General features: G+C 41.8%; 1 protein-coding gene across 1 annotated transcript in view; it reads right to left on the bottom strand.

The window, feature by feature from the left end:
* Positions 1 to 19,736, bottom strand: part of LOC117899730 (forkhead box protein O) — a 33,143-nt gene that overhangs the window by 4,202 nt on the left and 9,205 nt on the right. The window contains 9 exon segments of the mRNA XM_034809974.1: positions 791 to 1,537; positions 1,600 to 1,724; positions 1,852 to 2,041; positions 2,593 to 2,797; positions 3,056 to 3,343; positions 4,637 to 4,701; positions 4,703 to 4,930; positions 18,750 to 18,964; positions 19,039 to 19,382. Of these exon segments, the coding sequence (XP_034665865.1) occupies positions 1,103 to 1,537; positions 1,600 to 1,724; positions 1,852 to 2,041; positions 2,593 to 2,797; positions 3,056 to 3,343; positions 4,637 to 4,701; positions 4,703 to 4,930; positions 18,750 to 18,964; positions 19,039 to 19,267 (1,980 nt within the window). The 5' untranslated portion in view covers positions 19,268 to 19,382 and the 3' untranslated portion in view covers positions 791 to 1,102.

The raw sequence follows: 19,736 nt of genomic DNA, 5'->3' as shown, positions 1-19,736 counted from the left end.
TTGCCTTGACGAATTTGCGCCGTGGCTTGCATGAGCAGAGATGGAGCTGCCTTCGGGGGCTTTTCCCTCCACTCGGGACACGGGAGTCAAATTAGCGCGACTTGTGGAAGGACACTTGCCTCTGCCCACGATCCACGGACAACCGTTCACGTTCACGTATCCATGCATCGTATCGTCCTTCGTCCGTTCGTCCGTTCGCCCGTTCCGTTCGAAAAGTGGCCTCTTACATATTTTATGGCTTAGGTAAATTGACTTAATTTGCTATAATTTGAGTGAGCTTCTGCGAGGGGCAGACACATGCCATGCCCCAGCCACACCACACTTTAAAATCGCTCAAATTGAAAAGGACTTAAAGCGATTCCTCTGCCATTCCACTCCCAACAGTGTATTATGATAATTGAACGCGTGTAATTGCCCTCAAGTAGCGGCAGACAAACACACAAAAAAACAACACAAAATAAGACTCAACGGAAAAAGGAAATCCACGAAAAAGAATGTCCATAAAAGATTCATGGCAAGTGAATCATGAAATGAAGTCAACTGAAGACGATTTCTATATAAGCAGGACACGAAAGGACACCAAGAGAAACCGGAAAAGGAAATCTTTAAGATTCTTTGGGGTGTAGGATGGTGGATGGTTGTGTTTCTTTTTGTTACATATTCATAAAATGTGCCGTGAAATGACATTATTAACATAATTTATGCTGTCACATTGAATGGCTTTTAGGGCTGATGGAAATTGAAAGCGACTTGACTGACTCCACCCCCAGCTCCACAGCTCGTTACTCACTTTGTAAACTTTTTAGTGGCGGTCCAGCTGCGGCGACTCCTGCTACTCCTCCTCCTTCTCCTTACTGTTTCCTCTTGTATCCTGATTTCATCTTCCTCTTTGCTTACTGCTCACTGATCCTGCAGCTGCTCCGTAACCATTTATGTTTCCGTTTCCCATCTGCGGCTGCTTATAAAAACTTTACACTATTGTCCTTAGAATTAGCGTTTTTAAAGCGTTCCATTGGCGACACACACACACACAGGCACACACAAGCAATACACACACACACATCAAGCATCTCTAATCCTCTTCCAATCGATCAATTGATTCCTAATGCACCCATGAGGGCGGCGATGTCACCACACTGGGCTGCGAGTACTGCACCCGTGCGGCATTCAGATTTGTGCTTGCCGTCTGTGTGGCCAACTCGAGGCTGCTGTTGCTGCTGCTGCTGTTATTGTTATTGTTGTTATTATTCAGCAGCAACTGCTGCTGGTGCTGATGGTGTTGCTGCTGCTGCTGCTGTTGGAGATGCTGTTGCTGTTGCTGCTGCTGCTGTTGCAACTGTGCCTGCAACTGATTCAGCTGCACGGCGGCACTGAGACTGCTGCTGGACAAGGTGGTGCTGGAGCCGCTCAGATTGCTGCTGCTGCTCATCGTTGTACTATTGTTCACCAGGTTCCCCAACGGAGCATTCGTGCTGACACTGGCCAAGGGTATATTGATGTCCAGCAGGCCGTCGTAGCTCATCTCCTGCTGCAGCAGCTGTAAAGGATAAAACAGGCTGTAAGTATTTCTGTTTAATAAGTTACTATCCACTCATTTACCTCCTCTACGTTGCACTCCAGGTTCCCCACCGGAAAGTTCTCCAAACTAAATTCGTCTATGGGCTGCCCCTCATTGTTGAGCACCTCCAGGCATTGTCCTATCAAAGTAGAGGCGCAGTTATTATCTATGGCATTTGACATCAACATTTGGCAGTTAGAAGAAGATTTGGAGGAAGAAAGCAGGATAGGATATAGATAAAAGAGTTGCACTTTCACATAGAGTCAGAGCTGATTGCTGTTGCCGTTGCTCACCTTCAAATTCCACTTTCAGCTGCTGCTGCTGCTGCTGCTGTTGTTGTTGCTGCTGCTGCTGCTGTTGCACGAGCAGATCCGAGGAGCCATCGAGCACCACATTGCTGTAGGTGTTGAGCGAATCCGAGGAGGGCTCGCTGTTGGGATACGCGGGCGACATTGTTGTGGTGACTGAATTGGGCGAGAGACCCTGCACAAAAAGAAGCAAGCAGATGGATGATTAGTTGAGTGGAAGCTAAAGTTAAATTAAAAATTATTATCAGTCTGATTCTTTCTGTTTAGCGATTCAATAACAAAGTTTTGAATCAGTTTTCACTTCTATTATACAAATTATAAATTGCAAATAGTTGCAATCCCCATTGAGACATTTTAAATACGCTGTTGATCACAAATGTGTCATAATTAAGGCTGTAATTTCAATCAAATATTAAATATAATTACCTACCATTAATAACAAATAGTCAGAGATTCATTTACAATGCGTAAAACGCAGAAGTTTAACTTGAATAAATTATATTTGCCTCAACTATTAGCTCTCAATCTTATTCAGAAATTATGCCATAACATTAAGAGTAAAGCCATTGGCTACAAACCCTTTGGTTTAACTAGAGTGTAATCCAATGAACAAATACTCTGATTGTTTCAAAACGAGTAGTATTTTCTTCAGTCCCCTTTCAAATAACTCACTCCGAATGCTGATGATTGATTCCATTGAAATAGTAGTAGATTGTTGGTACTTACGTCCCGCGCATTGTGCAGGCAGCTGCAGTTGAGTGATCGATGCAGCAGGCACTGGGACTGCGACTGTGGCTGCAGCGTCTGGTAGCCGACGGTGGCGGGGCCGTTCAGCGTGTAGGATGGCTGCTGCTGTTGTTGCTGCTGGAGCTGCGGGGGCTGGTAGGGCGGCGGCGGTGGCTGTGATGGTAGGCCCGAAGCGGCGCTGAACCTACTCCAGCCGTACGATCGTTGGTTGGCAAGAACGAGAAGAGAAGGTGACTTTATAGACATGTTTTTTAAATCGTATATCGAATGGCAACTGCTGGCAAGACATTCAAGGCACATGCGTTCTGTTTTGGCATGCAAGAACCAACGCAAAACAAACAACATAAGAGGTGTGTGTGTTTTGGGTACTGGGGTTACATGGAGCGGACACACATTAAGGAAACCAAAGGAAACACACTCTCAACACTCATCGAGAACTGACCCTTGCTGCTGCTGCTGCTGTTGCTGCTGCTGTTGTTGCTGCTGTTGCTGCTGCTGCTGCTGCTGCTGTTGGGTGCACAGCGTCAGCTCGTCCGCTATGGAGCCCGTGAGCTCCTCGAGGGCCTGGGCATGGGCCTGTGTCATCGTTGTATTCTGGTAGTCAACCGGGAAGCCCCAGAGATCCTGGGGCTCGAGATCCTGGGCTCGTATGGGACTTAGGCGTCCGCAGGAACTGGCATTGGATGAGGCGCGCTGACGGAAATCAGGCGACAATTGGAACCCGCCGCCGCTTCAATATCGCACACAAAACGAAGAAGAAAGAACGGAAAGAAAAAACAAAAAGAAAAATTGCGGATAAATTAAAAGAATAAATGGAAAAAACAACAAATCAAAGGACAAAACTTAGAGACAAGTCTAAAAGACGGACGCATACGAAGTGAAATGAGACTCGCAAATATTCTACAAATCAATCGCACAAATTGAAGCTCAAGCGCTGATTGTTGAATAAACTTCTAGCTAATCATGCTCTATAAGCGATACGTACTTAAAATAAAGATTTATACTAATTTAACTTAATTAAATCAAACTTTATGCTACACTACTTTCTGCAATAGAATTATCATGCTTAAATCGTTCTTAAAATTTGCATTTAAATAAATATTTCTAGCGTTATAAAGTTATACAAATTGGTTGAATATAGTGTGAATAAATGGTAATGGACACCTTTACTGCAGTTCTGCGTACAATTTGTTTGAACAAAGAATCGAATCGTGATTCATGGCACTTTTCCCACAGTCTTCTGTGTCAGTGGCGAAGCGTGCTAATATTCTCATTCTCATGGGACGGACTTGAGCACTTATTCATCGCGTGTGAGACAATGTGCATGTAATAATGGGCCACCATCAAAGTGGTTAGATCAGCGTACACAATAATTCATCGATTAGCAGGCGGCACGTTCAGTTTATCGATCATTTTGGAAATCAATTTTATCAAAGAAAGAAAAGGGTCAGGGAAGATAAGTGCTCGGATCGAATAATGAAGGATATCTAAATATGTATTTATGCTGTCCTAAAGCACTAGATTCCAAAGCAAAAATATCAGTTTTGTGGCGATAAGTCTTGATAGATAATATAAATCATTCACCGATGATCAAATCACCTTCAAAGTGAAACTTTTTCTGCAAAAAGTACAGAGTAAAAAACATTTTTGATAATTGAATTTAATTTTATATTTTAAATTCTGAAGTGTATAAACAGTGAATCTGAGTTCTTATATTGCTGCCTAATAAAAAGGAGCTAATCTCGGATACTGTTTCAATTTTCGCTTTAGCAGTCCTGAGTCCTGAGGCTGCGGCAACAAGTTGGATGTCGTAGGTCCTTGCATACTGTGTTTGCTGCAATTGCGGACGCTTTAATTATGCCAAACGTAGAACGAAAATCTTTCAGACAGACTGTCCATTATATTACCCCAATATATTCAGCCATAAACGTACATTTGAAACTCTAATCATAGAATCTACCAGCTACAAAACTAAGCTGAAAACTAATCAAGAAAGAGTCTGTTGAACATATTTGATAGTTACCTGTGCAGTGGACTCTCCGGAAAGTGATCCAATCCCTCGCTGACACTGCTACTTGGCGAGGGTGTGGGCATCGTTGAGACCCACAACGCCAGCTTGCCGCAGGGCCTCCACTCGCTTCTTTGCCCGACCGCGGCGCTTCTCGTAGCGCGACGTCTCCATGGAGGCGGCACGGCGACGCACCGATTTGCCCGGCTTGGCCTCCGGATTGAGCATCCACCAGGAGGACTTGCCGGTGCCCTCGTTCTGGACGCGCATGAAGCGATTGTGCAGCGACAGATTGTGCCGTATGGAGTTCTGTAACGAGCAAAAGAAAAGAAAATTGGAGTGAATTTTTGTTTGAGCAATATCTTTTGCAAAATTTGCAAATCCCCAAGACAGAAAGACGCGTTCGTTGAGCTGATGTAACAATTTGTAAGCAATTTCTATGACCCCAACCTCTTGGATACTTTCCCCAGGCTCTCTGTGTGTGTGTGTTTTGCTGCGTTTCCTTTTGCTGGTTTTGCCATTCAATTGTCTGTCGACATTTTTATGGTTTACAGGGCACACACACACACACAACACAACAGCACACGTACACCCTACTCTAATTGGAAGACGTCTTCACTAGACCTCGTCGCCTGTCGACTGTAGTCGTCGTCGTCGTCGCCTGTCAATTCATATTTTCCAGCAATTGTCATAAATAACCGCGTGTAAGCAGCGTAATGACAGCAAATCGACATACGACTACACCAACATCCAATCCACACAGAACCCCAACCCCAACCCCAACCCCAACCCAATCCCAATCCTCTGGCAATCTATAACTCTGTCTAGGTGCTGGTTACTGGTTACTGGGTTGAGGGTCCAACAATTACATGTCATCGAGTGCAAAAAGTGCAAAAGGGAGTAGAATAAATAGAGAAGAAACAAATGGAATCAAACACGTTTAGTGTGGATTTGTCATCAGGTTTGAACAAAAAAGAGAGCGAGAATCGGGTCTAGCAGCAGGAGCAGGATGAGGATGGGAGTGCGCTGCGTTGTGGCAACACAAGCTAAATGGAGCATTACAAAACTAAACTAACTGTAAAGGCAACTTGCCACAGATTCCACCCAGCAGCATAGACACCAACCCACTCCCCTCAGCCACAACCCAAAAAAAAAGGGAACGATTTCGACGCGTCTATTCGCGAGGCGGCACATTGGCGCCATTTATCACCGTTGCCACAGGACATGTGAGTGGGTGTGGGTGTGGGTGTACAGACGCCAAAACCTGTGCACAGACAATCCCCGCAGACTTTTCCTAATACTTTTCATGGATCTGCTTTACTCCACAGATACTTTTTCCTATGAAAACTTTTACTTGGCGTCAGTCAGTGGCTGGGCGACTCTCTGTGTCCTTTGTGTGTGTGTGTGTGCGTGCTCCTGTAATGACATTTTCTTTTCTTTTGGAGGGAATTTCTCCAACTAATTTTACCCCCTTCGTGCATAAAGTTATCATTTTTATTTAAATGTTTAAGTGCCCCTTCCCCACTCTGCTGTCTTTTTCCCTTTTTGCTCCTCTTCCTCCCAGTAAACATTTCCAAACATTTTCTTTTGGCAAACGCTCTGATTATGCTAATGGCCAGATTGTGGAATTATCCGCACCAACATCCGCCCACAAACAGGATGTACATATACATATACACATGCATATGTGTGTGTGTGTGTACATAGTTGCGTGGGTGAGTAATGGCTATATCTGTATCTGAGAATAAAGTTCTCGATTCACATTACTTTTGGGCAAGGGTTTAAGTAAATGGAAAGGCAAAAGGTTATGTCATATTTTAGATGGCGCAACAGCAGCTATGGAAAAGTGTGTATTCATTTCAAAGGCAATTGCAAAGCAATTTGGGTAAAAGTTTGCGGGGAAGTCCCATTTTACAGAATTTTATGTATTTTTATGTGCACTAGCTTGATGATTATATCCAATAACAGATCTGAATTAAATATACATAATAATTTATAACTATACTAAGGGTCGAGGTGAGTATAATAAAAGTTTTCTGGGCTTGAAAAGTCTCTAGACAAATTTATTTTCTGTTTGAAAGGTAAAACAAAATTACTTAAGGTATGTGTGAAATTTCTGGTTCATTTTCAACTCTAAAATCGAATTCTTTTTAGATTTCTCGAGAACAAATTATTAGTGAAATTGGTTTAAAGAAACAACACGATGGCCTTAAAGATCAGGCAGCAGTGGCAGGCAGGCTGGCTGGCAGGCTGGGTGGCTTACACGCTCAAGGCCATAAAATCAAGGCGAAATGCAAACAAATGGCATTTATAATTTATGGCACACACTTCATTGAATATTCATAAACTTAAATCTGGCCAAAAAGCAGCAGAGCAGCGAGAACACATTCCACAATTCATCTAACTAATTGGGACTATTAAATCGAGAGAGAGAGAGAGAGAGAGAGAGAGTGAGATACGATACGACACGCGAGACACGAGAATTATGCGAAAGAGACTCCGGCGACAGCGACCACATGCCGGGCCGGCCTCCAAAGAGACCAACCTCCAGCCATTCCCCCTCTGAAGAAAGCACTTCACCCCTCTTGTCGACACATTTGGTTACCAAGGAGCTGCATTATGTGAGTGTGTGCTTAGCCATCCGAAGTATCCAGAGGGAAGTACGATATAGGTCAACCCACCCACCACCCATCAACATTTCGCATCCATGGCAAAAATACACACTCGCATATTGTGTGTATGAAAAGCAATCTTGCGGGGGAAAACTGCGACAGAACTGGGCTTCCATTGAATTTACTTTTAGCAGCAAATGAGCACAGAAAAAAAAGAACCGAGGAATGGAAATTTCATACGAGCGTATTCCCCGTTCCCTTCGCTCGAGTGTCGTCAAGGATATGCTTGCTAGTCGATGTATCCTTATTGTTCCGTGTTCAATTAATGTGCAACGAGCGTGAATCACAATGGATTGCCCAATGGAAATCGATGGCTGGAAATCATAGTTAAAGTTCCTTTCCCCCCCAATTACAGTTATTACAGCAAAAACTTTTGGATTTATTAGCGCGGGGGGGGCCACTGATTCATTTCTTTATAATTTATATGAGTAATTGTCAGAGAGATACGCAGACCAAGGGGGGCGAGCAAGAGCAAGCCAAGGGGGCGAGCAAGAGCACTAAAATATATTAAATCTTCCAATCTTCTTGTGCCTCTTGTCTTGGGGTGCCCCAGTGTCCTGGGTTCCACTGTATCTCACGATACGCTGTCATCTTGTATCAAATATGCATATTTCATTGGGCCATTCAGCCGCACAGAGTCTTATGGAGCAGCGGAATAGCGCATTCTCTGGTTGAATCGCGACATGTGGCGCTAACTGGGTCGCCCCCGTCATTGCGGCAAGTGGCTGTTGAGAGAGGGCAAGAGAGCGGGGCAGGAGATAAACAAGTACTCGGCGAGAGATACATTAGAAGGGTCTGGAAAGTAAGTCTGGGGTTTACTTGTAGGTAAATTCTGCCGGCAGTTGATTGTTCACTTTCTGCGTTCACTTTTGAACATCTATTTTTTGTTCAACGAAATATCTTTATTTTTAAAGTCCTAACTTAATTTCATTCCTTTTAGACATTTCAATTCTAAACATTTTCTCCTCAAACAGAAAATAAAGAACTGCTACACCGCAGCATTTGAAATGCTTTGCGCTTGTTCGCGTTTCAAAAAATTCAACAAAAATAGCTACAAAATAGTAGAAAAAACCGTCCAACCGTCCACCCAGATCTCTATCGGTTTATGGTAAAAGGTTAACATCAGAAAGGTGTAGGGGCGAGTGTAGTGGAGGAATTAACGGGAGAAAGAGTCGGAATGGGAGTCGCGGCAATCCACTGGCAAAACAGCTGCAGCGATTCTCACACACAAATCAAATGAAACCCCAAAGTACTCCAATGGACTCGCAAATACAAACACAACCACACACACACTGTGGCAGCGGAAAAAAAGGAAAGATTATTCGCATTTAGATGTGAAATTGAGATATAAATTTTTGAAACGACACTCTCCATGGCTCCCACACCAACCTGAACCGCTCTCTACAGTTTAGGGAGCAGAACGGGCGGAATGGCACGGCACAGGCCCCCCCCGTGCACCTCATTCATTCGGCTAATTGCTGGCATGCCACTGACTCGGCAGCAGTTAAAATTTAATACCAAAACGTAGTAGAAACCCCATCGAATATTTGAATTGCCATTTGGACTGAGCGACACCCTAAGAATCATTTGATTTCTAACGAATTTTGTAGATCCCTATATGCAATTAAAATAATCACACAATGTATCAGTAAATATTCTAAAAACTTAACAGATTTTATTGATACACATGTCTAGATCCAGTTCCTCTGTAAGTATTATCCTCATCATGCCACAAACCAAACACAAAATAAAATATGCCCTTGAATTCCATAAGCTAAAGAGTAAACGAATAAAAATGAACACAAATTCAATGGCAGCAGCAGACCAGTAAGTTTGGTTTTAGATTCGATTTTTTGTCAACGCTTTTGAAGTCGAAAATTTAATTGTTTGAGCAAAACATTTTGGCACGGCTGTAAGGCCAGGCCAAATTTGTAAACAGTCTCTGCTGTTGTTTCAGAGTGCGGTGCGCTGCCCCCAAAGACTAAACAAATCGAAGAGCAGAGAATAGATGGTATGCGATGAGAACGTATGAGGATGGTAGGGCCTCAACCTCTGGGATGAATGGTCTGTCTGGTGTGTCTGCATATTCTGTTTACCGAAAGCCTAATTAATTGTTTAAACAATTCTCAAAGTTTGCAGTCAAGATGGCAACAGATGAGATTCGATTTGAACATTTGTTTACCCAAAGAACAATCGAAGAGCGATCATTGACAGTTGCCATTAAATTGCAAATGAGTTGAAAATTTCAAAACCATTTGGAAATTTATCACGAAACAGTCGCTGCTTGATTGGGTTCCGTATAATTTATGGCGCGTGTGCACCACAAAAATCATCGAAAATTGATAGGAATTCAAGTAATTGATTAGATAATGACCCCCAGACTGCCAGACCCCAGACCCCCCAGATAATGACCTACAACAAGGGAACATTCAATGGGCTTTTGCCTTTCCACAGAAATTGATTGGCCAAAATACCTCAGAGATATGGAAAGTAGAGCACTTTCTCGGAGGAAACCCTTTGTCATCCATCAAATGATAAATTAAATGCCATGTTTGGATTTTATGGGATATAAAATACAACAAAAATTATTTCTATATTCTATCAGCAAATAGAAACTCTTTATGGTCTCTCCACAAACATTTCCCACTTTAAAGTACACATTTCTTTCATTCTAAAATCAATATTTAAACAATTTCTATATGAAATGGCCATTCAGCAAACAAAAACGAACTTCAAACTGTTCAAACTAAATAAAAGAGCAATAGACATACGAGTACGAGTATAGTGCGGAAAAATATTCGCCCTAGCAACTAGATATAACCCAACAACCACCACCACCACCCCTTCTTGATGTCTACAACCCCTCCTTGCGGGGTTTCCAAATATTCTAAAGATACGGAATACTCGTATGTGGAACATAAAACAGGCAGACGGTCGCATTATCATTGGCAATGATGATGTGATGATATGATATGGAATTGAAAAACTTTTCTTTTACTTTTTGTCTGCGAGTTCGTTTGGTTTCGCTTTTTTTCTGGCAAACTTTTATATGAATAGGAAGAGTTCTCCTGCGACAAAGCCGCCAAACAGGGATTAATCGCAGGACACGTCGGCGCCTGCGTGCCAAACGGAAACGGAAATCAAATGACAACAAAAAAAATGATACGTTTCCCTGCCGAGCACCTGAAGAAAGGAGAACCTTTAAGCAGAGAGAATCCTACGAAATAAAGTCCTGCCAGTCCCGCTGTCTGTCTGTCTGCCTGCCTGTCATTATGTGTCTGCGGTACAAGTGCACTTTATAAGCAGTCCATAAGTGTCGCATTTTGTTGGCGGCGACAAAGGACACCAAAGGAATGAATTGAAAGAAAAGATTGAAGAGGGAATTGGTAGACATTTCAATGCACTTTATGGAAGCAAAAAGGGTTCTTGAGGCAACCATTGGAACAAGTAAAATATATTTTAGAGTATTTTAAATAAGATTATTACGAATTAAAGGAAAACTCTTGCCTGGAAATAACTAGGCTTCATTGAAGCTTCTTTTCCTTCCTCGTTACACATCTTTTCACTCGATTTTTTCTTTGGTCTACCATCTGCTCAAAGTTCTAGTCTGTTGCAGCAGAAAATGGACATTCTCCTCTTCTGGTGAGTGTATAAATCGGGCAAGGAATATCCTCAAGTAGAAGCAATCGAGCTATAACTGGAAGCTCCACACAAAACTTTTGCAATTGCACTTTGGCCAACGGAATCGGGCCAAATGATGTAAAATTTCTAGCTGGCTAGCTATGGATGTGTGTGAGTGTGCTCCTTAGTGCGGGCGGGTCGAGGACATTGCCCCAAAATGTATGCAATAGAAATAGCATTGAAGCCAAGTTCATAAATGTGTTTGTCGTCTGCTGTCCATGTCCCTGCCCGTGCCCATGCCCATGCCATTCCTTTGCAATGTTTATGAAGCTCTTCTGCTCCCTGTGTGACATTCATTAAGTACAAGTAAGAGAAGGAATTCCACCCTCTGTGGCTGGTTGTGTTACTTAGTCTTCTCTGATTGATTATGTGACTGAATTTTGGGGCAGTCTTAAGGCTTGAGGCTTAAAGATAGTTTCGCGAACAAATTAAATAATCATTTCTCCATTTCCAATTTCTTTAAGGCGGAACTCCAACAATTTGCACCAAAAAAAAAAACTTTATTTACGATCCTGTGTGTGCCTGTGTGTGTGTCCATTGGCCGCCCCATTAGTTTGCTTCCTTCCTTCCTGCCACACACTCCCCGTTTTGGCCATTAACTGGACATCCACTGAATGGACGACTTCCCCCTGCAGCCTGCCGCCAAACTTTACAAATGATAAATGTGGGTGGAACATCCAGCAAGTGGTCTTTGAGCGACAATCAATGGGATTTGGAGTTGTCATCGTCTGTCTAAGCCACGCCCCCCGCCCTACATGCATTCGCCTTTTGCCCATAAACTTTTGAAGGCGAAAAAAAGAGGAGAAGGGAAATTATAATTTTATTATGTTTAGAAAAAGTTCTCGAAATGATAGAACCCATAAAACGTTTGGTCCAATGCTGCAAGATATATTTTTAGATGTGAGTTTCTTTTGTATAATCATCTCCCCCAACAGGGTATTCCAGTGCCATAGCCTTTCTTGCGGCTTTTGTCTTACTTTTATTGCCTTTTGGTTTGGTCAACTCCACAAGAGAAGTGCGGTGAGACGTAGCCCCTTCAGTTTGGTTGATTTTATGGCTTATTTCTTATGATTATTGCATATTTATTGCGAACTAGACTCTGGACTGAACTACGTTCTGGCATCTTGCTTCTGGGTGTCGCTTTTTTATGGGCCCCCCCGCCGGACACATGAGATAATTTCTCAATAAATAATTTAAAATTTTTTATCCGTCTCACACACACACACACCAGAAACCAGTTTCAATTTGCGATGCCTTGATTGCAGTTAATATATTTATATATATCGCACAATTACGACTATAGAAAGCACACAAAAAACGAGGACAAACATTGATATTTATGTATGTGTTTATGAAGAACAGCCGAGCGGCACACGAACATATTAATAAGTTTTATAAATAACTCTTTGCATTTAAAAACCAGTCGAAACGTTTAGGAATCGACACTAGAACACCCAGTAATCAATCACTCCAAAGCGAATTGCTCTAGCACTGCTGGGGGCGAAAGCCAGGTGTTCAAAGAGCCAAAAGACAGGTGCACTGGCTATAATAATCAACAGATATTTAAATTATGATTTATGATCAAAAACTTTAAAATTGTGGAATGCCACAGACTTTTGCTGTTAAAGAAAATGCTTGCTTTTGGCTCCCACACCTTTAGAATATTTAATGCTGAATATGCCCATGTATTCCTTCGAGTAGTGAGTATCAAAAGTCAGCAGTTCTTAAAACCAGAATGTGTGGCATACTCGTAAAATTCTGCCACTCAAAATTGCGGTACTGTCTGTTCCCATAAAACCGAAAAAATGCGCAACACTTTCATAGCTTATGGATTGGGGATCAGGGTTCGGGGATCGGGATCGTCCAGACATTCGGCGGCAATGCCAGACAGCGATACGAGTATACTTCCTCACCACCTCCTCCTGCTACTTGCCACTTTACACTGGCATTCCTCGGCTGCGTTCGTGCACAAATCGTAAAAGTCTAAGCAGAACATAAATTTTACAATACATATATTGTAGATACATCATGCATTTTACTACCCGAAGGGAGGCAAGTGATGCCTCCGAGACAGTGCGCTGGTGGTGTTAATTAGCACAACAAACTCCGTCGTGGGGCAGGCTGTAAAAACACACACCACAGCACTAACCTCACGCAATGCAAAACCGCGTGCAAGTACAGCATAATTAATAGCCCCCCGCCACAATTACGATCTAGACAGAGCCCAAACGAGGGGCGTCACATTCTATGCCCGAATGAATGATGTTTTTGGGATCTCCTCCTCCGATTTGGCGTTACATTGACGAAGTCACGTCCACATCTCAGGATCTTTTCAAGTAATATCGGAACTATTTGGGTTGCTCGCACATAAATCATTGAGGAATGTAGGGGCATTAAAAGATATTTTGAGCGATGATATTTCAGAAATGTGAGAGCTAATAACCCGAGATCTTTTAAATTTGCAAACATCATTTAATGGGTATATTATTATAATTGGTATTCTTACTCAATGTCAAGTAATTATTACCGCACAAATGCTATAAGATCCCTTTCAAGTGGCCGCGATGATATGTGCTCGCTTATAACACTGATTGCGAAAGAGATCCCTTTACTAATCAAAGAAGTTCATCCTATGCAATCATAAACAAGTAGACTCGTATCTCAGAATCCCAGAATCTCAGCTTGTAAAGCTGTTAACGAAAATTCGGTTATAAAACTAATTACAAAAGGTAACTGCAGCAAATACTTGGAATGTTTGGTAAGCAATGACATAACACTCCATGGCTCAACCCCCCCTTAAGCGGCCATAAAAAATGTTAACTAATATTTGTATAAACAAAAACAAGTGCAACTGAGCAAAAAGAAAACAAAAAGAAGGCGCGTCCGGTTCCGTGTCGCCAGAGCAACCCGAAAAGGGGGCGTGTTCACTCGCAGCCGAGTGAAAGAATCCGAGTAGTATTACGCAGTGGAGAGGTGGTTGCATGCAAATAGTAGAAATACTCAAACAAACGAACAGAAATGGCATCACGAGTGGGCAGAGAGGCCGCTCTGTCGTGAGCGGCGGTAGGGGAGGGAGAGCAGGAGGCCCGGCGCAAGGTTAATGCTTATTTATAATTGAATAATATGTAAATGTTGGACTTCTAATGATCTCGTTCTTGTTCTCTCATTCTTGTTCTCGTTTCTTTGATTGAATTTTGATTCCATTCCAGTATTTGCACGTTTCAGACCAACAAAAATCAAATGAAAACTAATACAAAGTATTCGATTTTATTGCTATTTTATGGCGCACCACATTTGTTTACGTTTTTGGTGTATGGTTTTTGCATTCAAATGCACTTTAAACCAAATGAAATGCGCCGCAGAAAAACATATACTCGTACACACCCGGCGTATACTTAATGTTCGGTTAACGAGCGTGAAAATATGGGTGAAAACCCCTAATCAAAAGAGAGAGAGAGGAGAAGAGATAGAGTGCTGGAGTGGGAAGGTGGAACGGTGCACCCTCTCAAGTGGCACATTGATTGCCACCACACGCCTAACAATTTCTATCGTAACTTGTTCTCCCTATCCCTTAATGAATGCCCATGTTTACTCTTTTTTTTATGGCATATTTATACATATATTTACTTCGTATTTGAAGAGCTTACGACCGACCCCCTGCAAATTGTTACACTGCATTTGTGCACTGGCCAAGTGAGTGACAGTCGGGCCGCGGTACAAGCTGACTAATGCGCATTTTGCAGGAACTTTGCAAACTTGAAGCTACACGTGCATTTCTGGCCGCTGTGGAGGGGTATGGATGATTGCAGGCAAGGCCATTGATAAGTCCATTGATAACCGACCAGAATGAGAGCCAAGGTTATGCAAGTGCCAGGTACACCAAGTTTATATGGTATTACAAGGAATTTGGGAACGCCTCTCTGCAAGATAACAATGGGTAGGGAAAATTTCCACAGGCCTTTTGTCAACATTCTTTTGAACATTTTTTTTAGAAAATGTCTTTCGCTGACTTATTTTTAGAAAATAAGTCTTCTTTGAGACTCTTTTGGAATTTTACCTATTAAATATGCCTTAAATTTCTTCAACTTTCATTCTTCATTTGCCTTTCCCTCAAATAATTGTTCACCTTACCAATTTGTCTTACCATTTTACCCAATCTTGTTTCGTTTTTTGCTCACAGTTTTGCCCTTCATTTTAGTTGAGGAGCAATAGTTGGAACGTATAAATCTTTCAAACATCCTTCAACACCATCTGATCTCTTAGCCCCCACTGCTCTGCATTCCTCACCTAACCCGCACTTTGCCACAAAAAGCAGGAAATAAATTCCTATATCTGTGATGCCACCTAAGAAGGCATCCATAAATTACACAAATTTCCAAACATAATTACGAAAACGAAAAAAAAGACTGAATAAAAACCATGAAAATGTTGCGAGGCCTCAACAAGAATATTTATAACACGTTGCGGGTCGCTGCCAATTAAAAGATCCAAAAAAAAAACCACAAATAAAAAGAAACACAAAAATAAATTGATAAAAGGAGCAGCAGAGGAAAGGAGAAGGGAAATACTTGGCACCGGTTCAATGGCCAAAACGCAGCAGAGGAGAAGGTGGATGGATGGGATGGGATGGATGGGTGGCTGGGTGGAAGATGATGAAGACAGGCCAAAACGTGGTGGCCACGAGCCACGATTCCACATCCAGAAGGGAAGCCTGCGAAATGCATACTGACGCCACCACCGAGTGGGAAAAAAATTTAAAATTCTGCAAATGTCATTTGAGTGTTTCGCTCGTTTCGTTCTTTATTATGACGACGAGTACTCGTCGTATGATGATGACTATACGAAGAGGAAGTACCTTACGCTTCGAAATGCACAGTGGACGAGGGACAAAAAGGAAGCAAGTGTCAGGTAGAACAGGCAACGTGTTGCATAAATTAGCCAGCGTGGGGTCTATAAACATTTTTAAGAGGAATGTCCAGAGACGGGCTGAAACTCTTCCTTTCAATATGCGAAGAAAACTATCTATAAATAGATACCAGACGATGTATCTGTATGGGAAGAAAATACGAGTGCAGCTGTGTCTGCGTGCTTAGTTCTTTGGAAGTGCCTGCAGAAGATACTAAATATATATTCGCATTCTTCGAGGAGTTTTACTAGAAAACTCTGCAACGATTGCAGTTTTGCTTTTCCCAGAAACTCTCTCTGTCCGTCATTTAAGGCGAAGACCATTTCTACGACGCGGAAATACTCCTAATATTAGTACGAAATTCTTTATCAATTTTTCGATTGTTATTTCCCGCAACGCAGCCCGTAAACTCGTAATCAAAAACAAAAACAGAAACCCAATGCGGGGACATCTACGGGCAAGCGTCTGGGGCAATTCTACTACTTCCGTGAAACCCTCGAAGACAAACAACCGAAACAATTATAAACAATCATCATCGCACATTAATATAAATAAAGAAAATAGTAGTTCACAGACCCAAAAAAAAAACGTCAAACGGGGAAAAAAAGAGCTCCAAAACAATTCTCTGGAAGCGCGCTGTCTGGGCAGAAAAGTTTCGGTTGGGGTATCGGGTTTTTCGGGGGCTACGTCTTCGATTTCGTATTGTCAGCACATTCTTCAATTCTTTTTTTTTTTGTGGTTTGTCGTACGAGCGTTTTTATCACTCGCGAGGTGCCAAAAGCAAGAGAGCGAACCCTCTCGTTCGGGCAATGAAATATCAGCAAAAATGAGTTGCTAAAGAAAACAATCACGTGAATGACGCACTGCAGTCAGCGAAGAAATATGAGTGGATCGAATGATTTTTATGAACGGAAGGAACCCTTGCAAGGGGGTTCAGTAGACGAAGAGTTGAATAACACCCTGGAAGGCAGAGTAACACGTGATCAAGGGGTAGTACAGACAGAATTAAATTTGTGTATCTCAAAATTGAAGTTACTTTGCTCTAAAATTATGATAATAGCGACCAGCAGACACATATAACCAACAGGAGAGGAAGTGTACATCAAAAATCTAAGCTCCAAAAAGCAAAAGAAATATGACATTCAGCTCTCCCAAACAAAAGAAAACCCCCTAAAAAAGTATCTATCAATACACATTTTTGTGATGGACATCATCTAATTCTTAAATCCACAAATAAAATATACGAAAAGATGGCAGATTGTGCAGCATGTCAATGAACTTATGGCACTTATTGATAACATTGCAAAAGGTACCTACAGTATTAACACACACACACACACGCAGACTCTTATAGCTATGTAAGCGAATGTTATCAGTGAAAATAAACCACAAAAAAAAACCATGAACACGAAGATGTACAACGAAACATGTAAACAGAAATCATACTAATTTTTTTGAGATTTTTGTACAATTTCTAGTTGGAAACAAATATTAAGTTTTGGGGGAGTAATCAGGTCATGGACTTAATATTATTCTGCTAAAGCTCTTATTAAAGCTGGAGATTCTACGGCTTCTAATCTCTTCTATCTCTAATCATAATCCTATCCCAATATCTAGAATTGAACGAGTTTGGAAGCAATCTACTATGAAAATGGTTGGCATACATGAACTGGAATTGGTTTGGAATTGCAATCTATAAAACTTTTATCTACGATTATCTACAAACTGATAGCAAAGACGATTAAGCATCATAAAGCTGCTATCCCACATATCGATTACGTTAATTGACCAACGATAAACCGATAACACACAATCTACCAGACAAGTGGCTACCATTCCAATTGCAATCTATCCCAAAACTTTTGATCTATCAGTCTTATCTATGCAAACTGATATATATGTAAACGATGGAGAGGCCATAAGAGTGAAGGCAAAGGGGGATGGCAGGGGCACTGGCACTGCGAACCGGTCTCTGAGTATGAATGAAAATTTAGTTTATGAAAAAGTGTTTCTAGTGTGCGTTTGAGTAAATGTTTTGAATGCATAATGAGTGTTCACTCTACTATTTATTTACTCATGAATGTAAACAAAAGATGCAAGGAACCCAAAGGTTAAAATAAGCAACTAGTGCAGAAGCCCACAAAAATCAGATTCAAAGATTGAAATATTAGCGAAAAGGAGAGTGAAAGTGCAGCGTAAAGAGACAGAGCGAAAGTCAAATATGGAATCATTTTTGGATAAAAGGAGATGCATACAACAAGTGGAAATTGCATAATAGCACCCGTAAATTCCGCAAAAAAAAACTCAAAGGGAAATAATAAAAATGAAAACAGAGCTGCAAAAAATATGTAAAGCAAACAAAGACTTCACTGTATTTTACTCTATCCCTCTCTTTTTTCCATTTTGCATCACTCTTTTCTCCTTTGGACTTTGGCCATGAACTTGACCGTTTGGTACAACGAAATGCGAATGAAATTGTTATTTGAAAGCCAAAAGAGCAAGCTATTATGAGAGTGTATAAAATACAATAGTACAAAGCAGAAAGCTCTCAAAAAAAAGAAACAAGAAAAACGAAAAAGAAACTGGAAGTGGAAGAGGCAAAAGATAAAACTGAAGACCTGGAGGGCCGCTTAAGTGAAGTAAATGCTGTAATAAAGTGTCCAGAGAAAGTGGAAAAGCAACTTTTTTGGTACCTCTGAATATAAGGCAACGAAATATGAGAGTAACAGAAGGAATAAAGGTTGAAATCTCATCAAAACTCGTCAAATTGTATGGAAAATATTTTCTTATTAAGACCAATCCCACATCTATTGCAGAAAAACCCTTAAAGATTTCAGAGGAAACTCCTTAATGCGTTTCCAATTCTTACCTTCCATCCGGCACTGCTATTCGAATCGCCTTTATCCTTAAAGTATGGCACATTCTGGACCATCCACTCGTAGATCTGACTGAGGGTCAAACGCTTGTCGGTGGCGGAGCCAATGGCATGCGTGATGAGATCCGCATAGGATAGATTTCCCCATGCATTGCGACGCGATGAATTCTTTTTGGCTGCATTCGCATTCTGTATAGCCTGCTGTGAGTCTTTAGGGGTAAAAAGAAAAACGTTAGACATACGGTACACAGGTACGAAAGACACGGAATATGCAGATGCGTACCTCCTGCTGCCAATTGCTGATTGCTGGCCTTTGTACTGTCCAATTCGTCAGCCGGCTCCACAAAGTTCTCGGGCCGTGGACAGGGCCATGTGTTGGATCTGGCACGTGTCTGAGGCTCAAAGCCTACATCGCCGGGCAGGTCGCCCACTACTCCGCCCAGCTGGTCCATGGCCAGGCCATTGTCTGTGTGGGACAGCGTTGGCCAGTCCTGCGCGAAGCCGTCCATCATGGGGTGGTACCACTGTTCGTTGTGGAGTTGCAGCTTTGCAGCTTTTCAAGCACTCCCAAAAAAAAGACTCCACACACACGCGCAAAGCTTTCGCTTCAAGATCTGTTTTTGTTCACTGAAAAGAAGAGAAGAAAGAGAAGTGCTTAGATTTAACCTTGAATTTGTGTCTAGTCATTGTATCAATCGTTCCTCATGTAATTCACTTATCTTTATGCAACATCATTCTGTGATTGTTTTATCATTATATTGGGAAATTACATTCTGATGGTTTCCGTGCGGAAAAACGATTACAAAATGATCTCGAGTGCTACCAAATCGTTAAGGTAAGTAATTGACGTTTTGGGTTTTGCCTAGATCTAAAAAATGTTGAAGCTTAATGTGGGATATTCTAATTTACCGGTAAAAGCACTGAAGGAAAGAGAGCGAGCTTCGAGAGTTGCGGCTATAATTCATGACAAAGAAATCTATC

Source organism: Drosophila subobscura, chromosome O (assembly GCF_008121235.1).
Source record: "Drosophila subobscura isolate 14011-0131.10 chromosome O, UCBerk_Dsub_1.0, whole genome shotgun sequence".
NCBI classification, from domain to species: Eukaryota; Metazoa; Arthropoda; class Insecta; order Diptera; family Drosophilidae; genus Drosophila; species Drosophila subobscura.
This window is presented reverse-complemented; position numbering and strand designations above follow the sequence as displayed.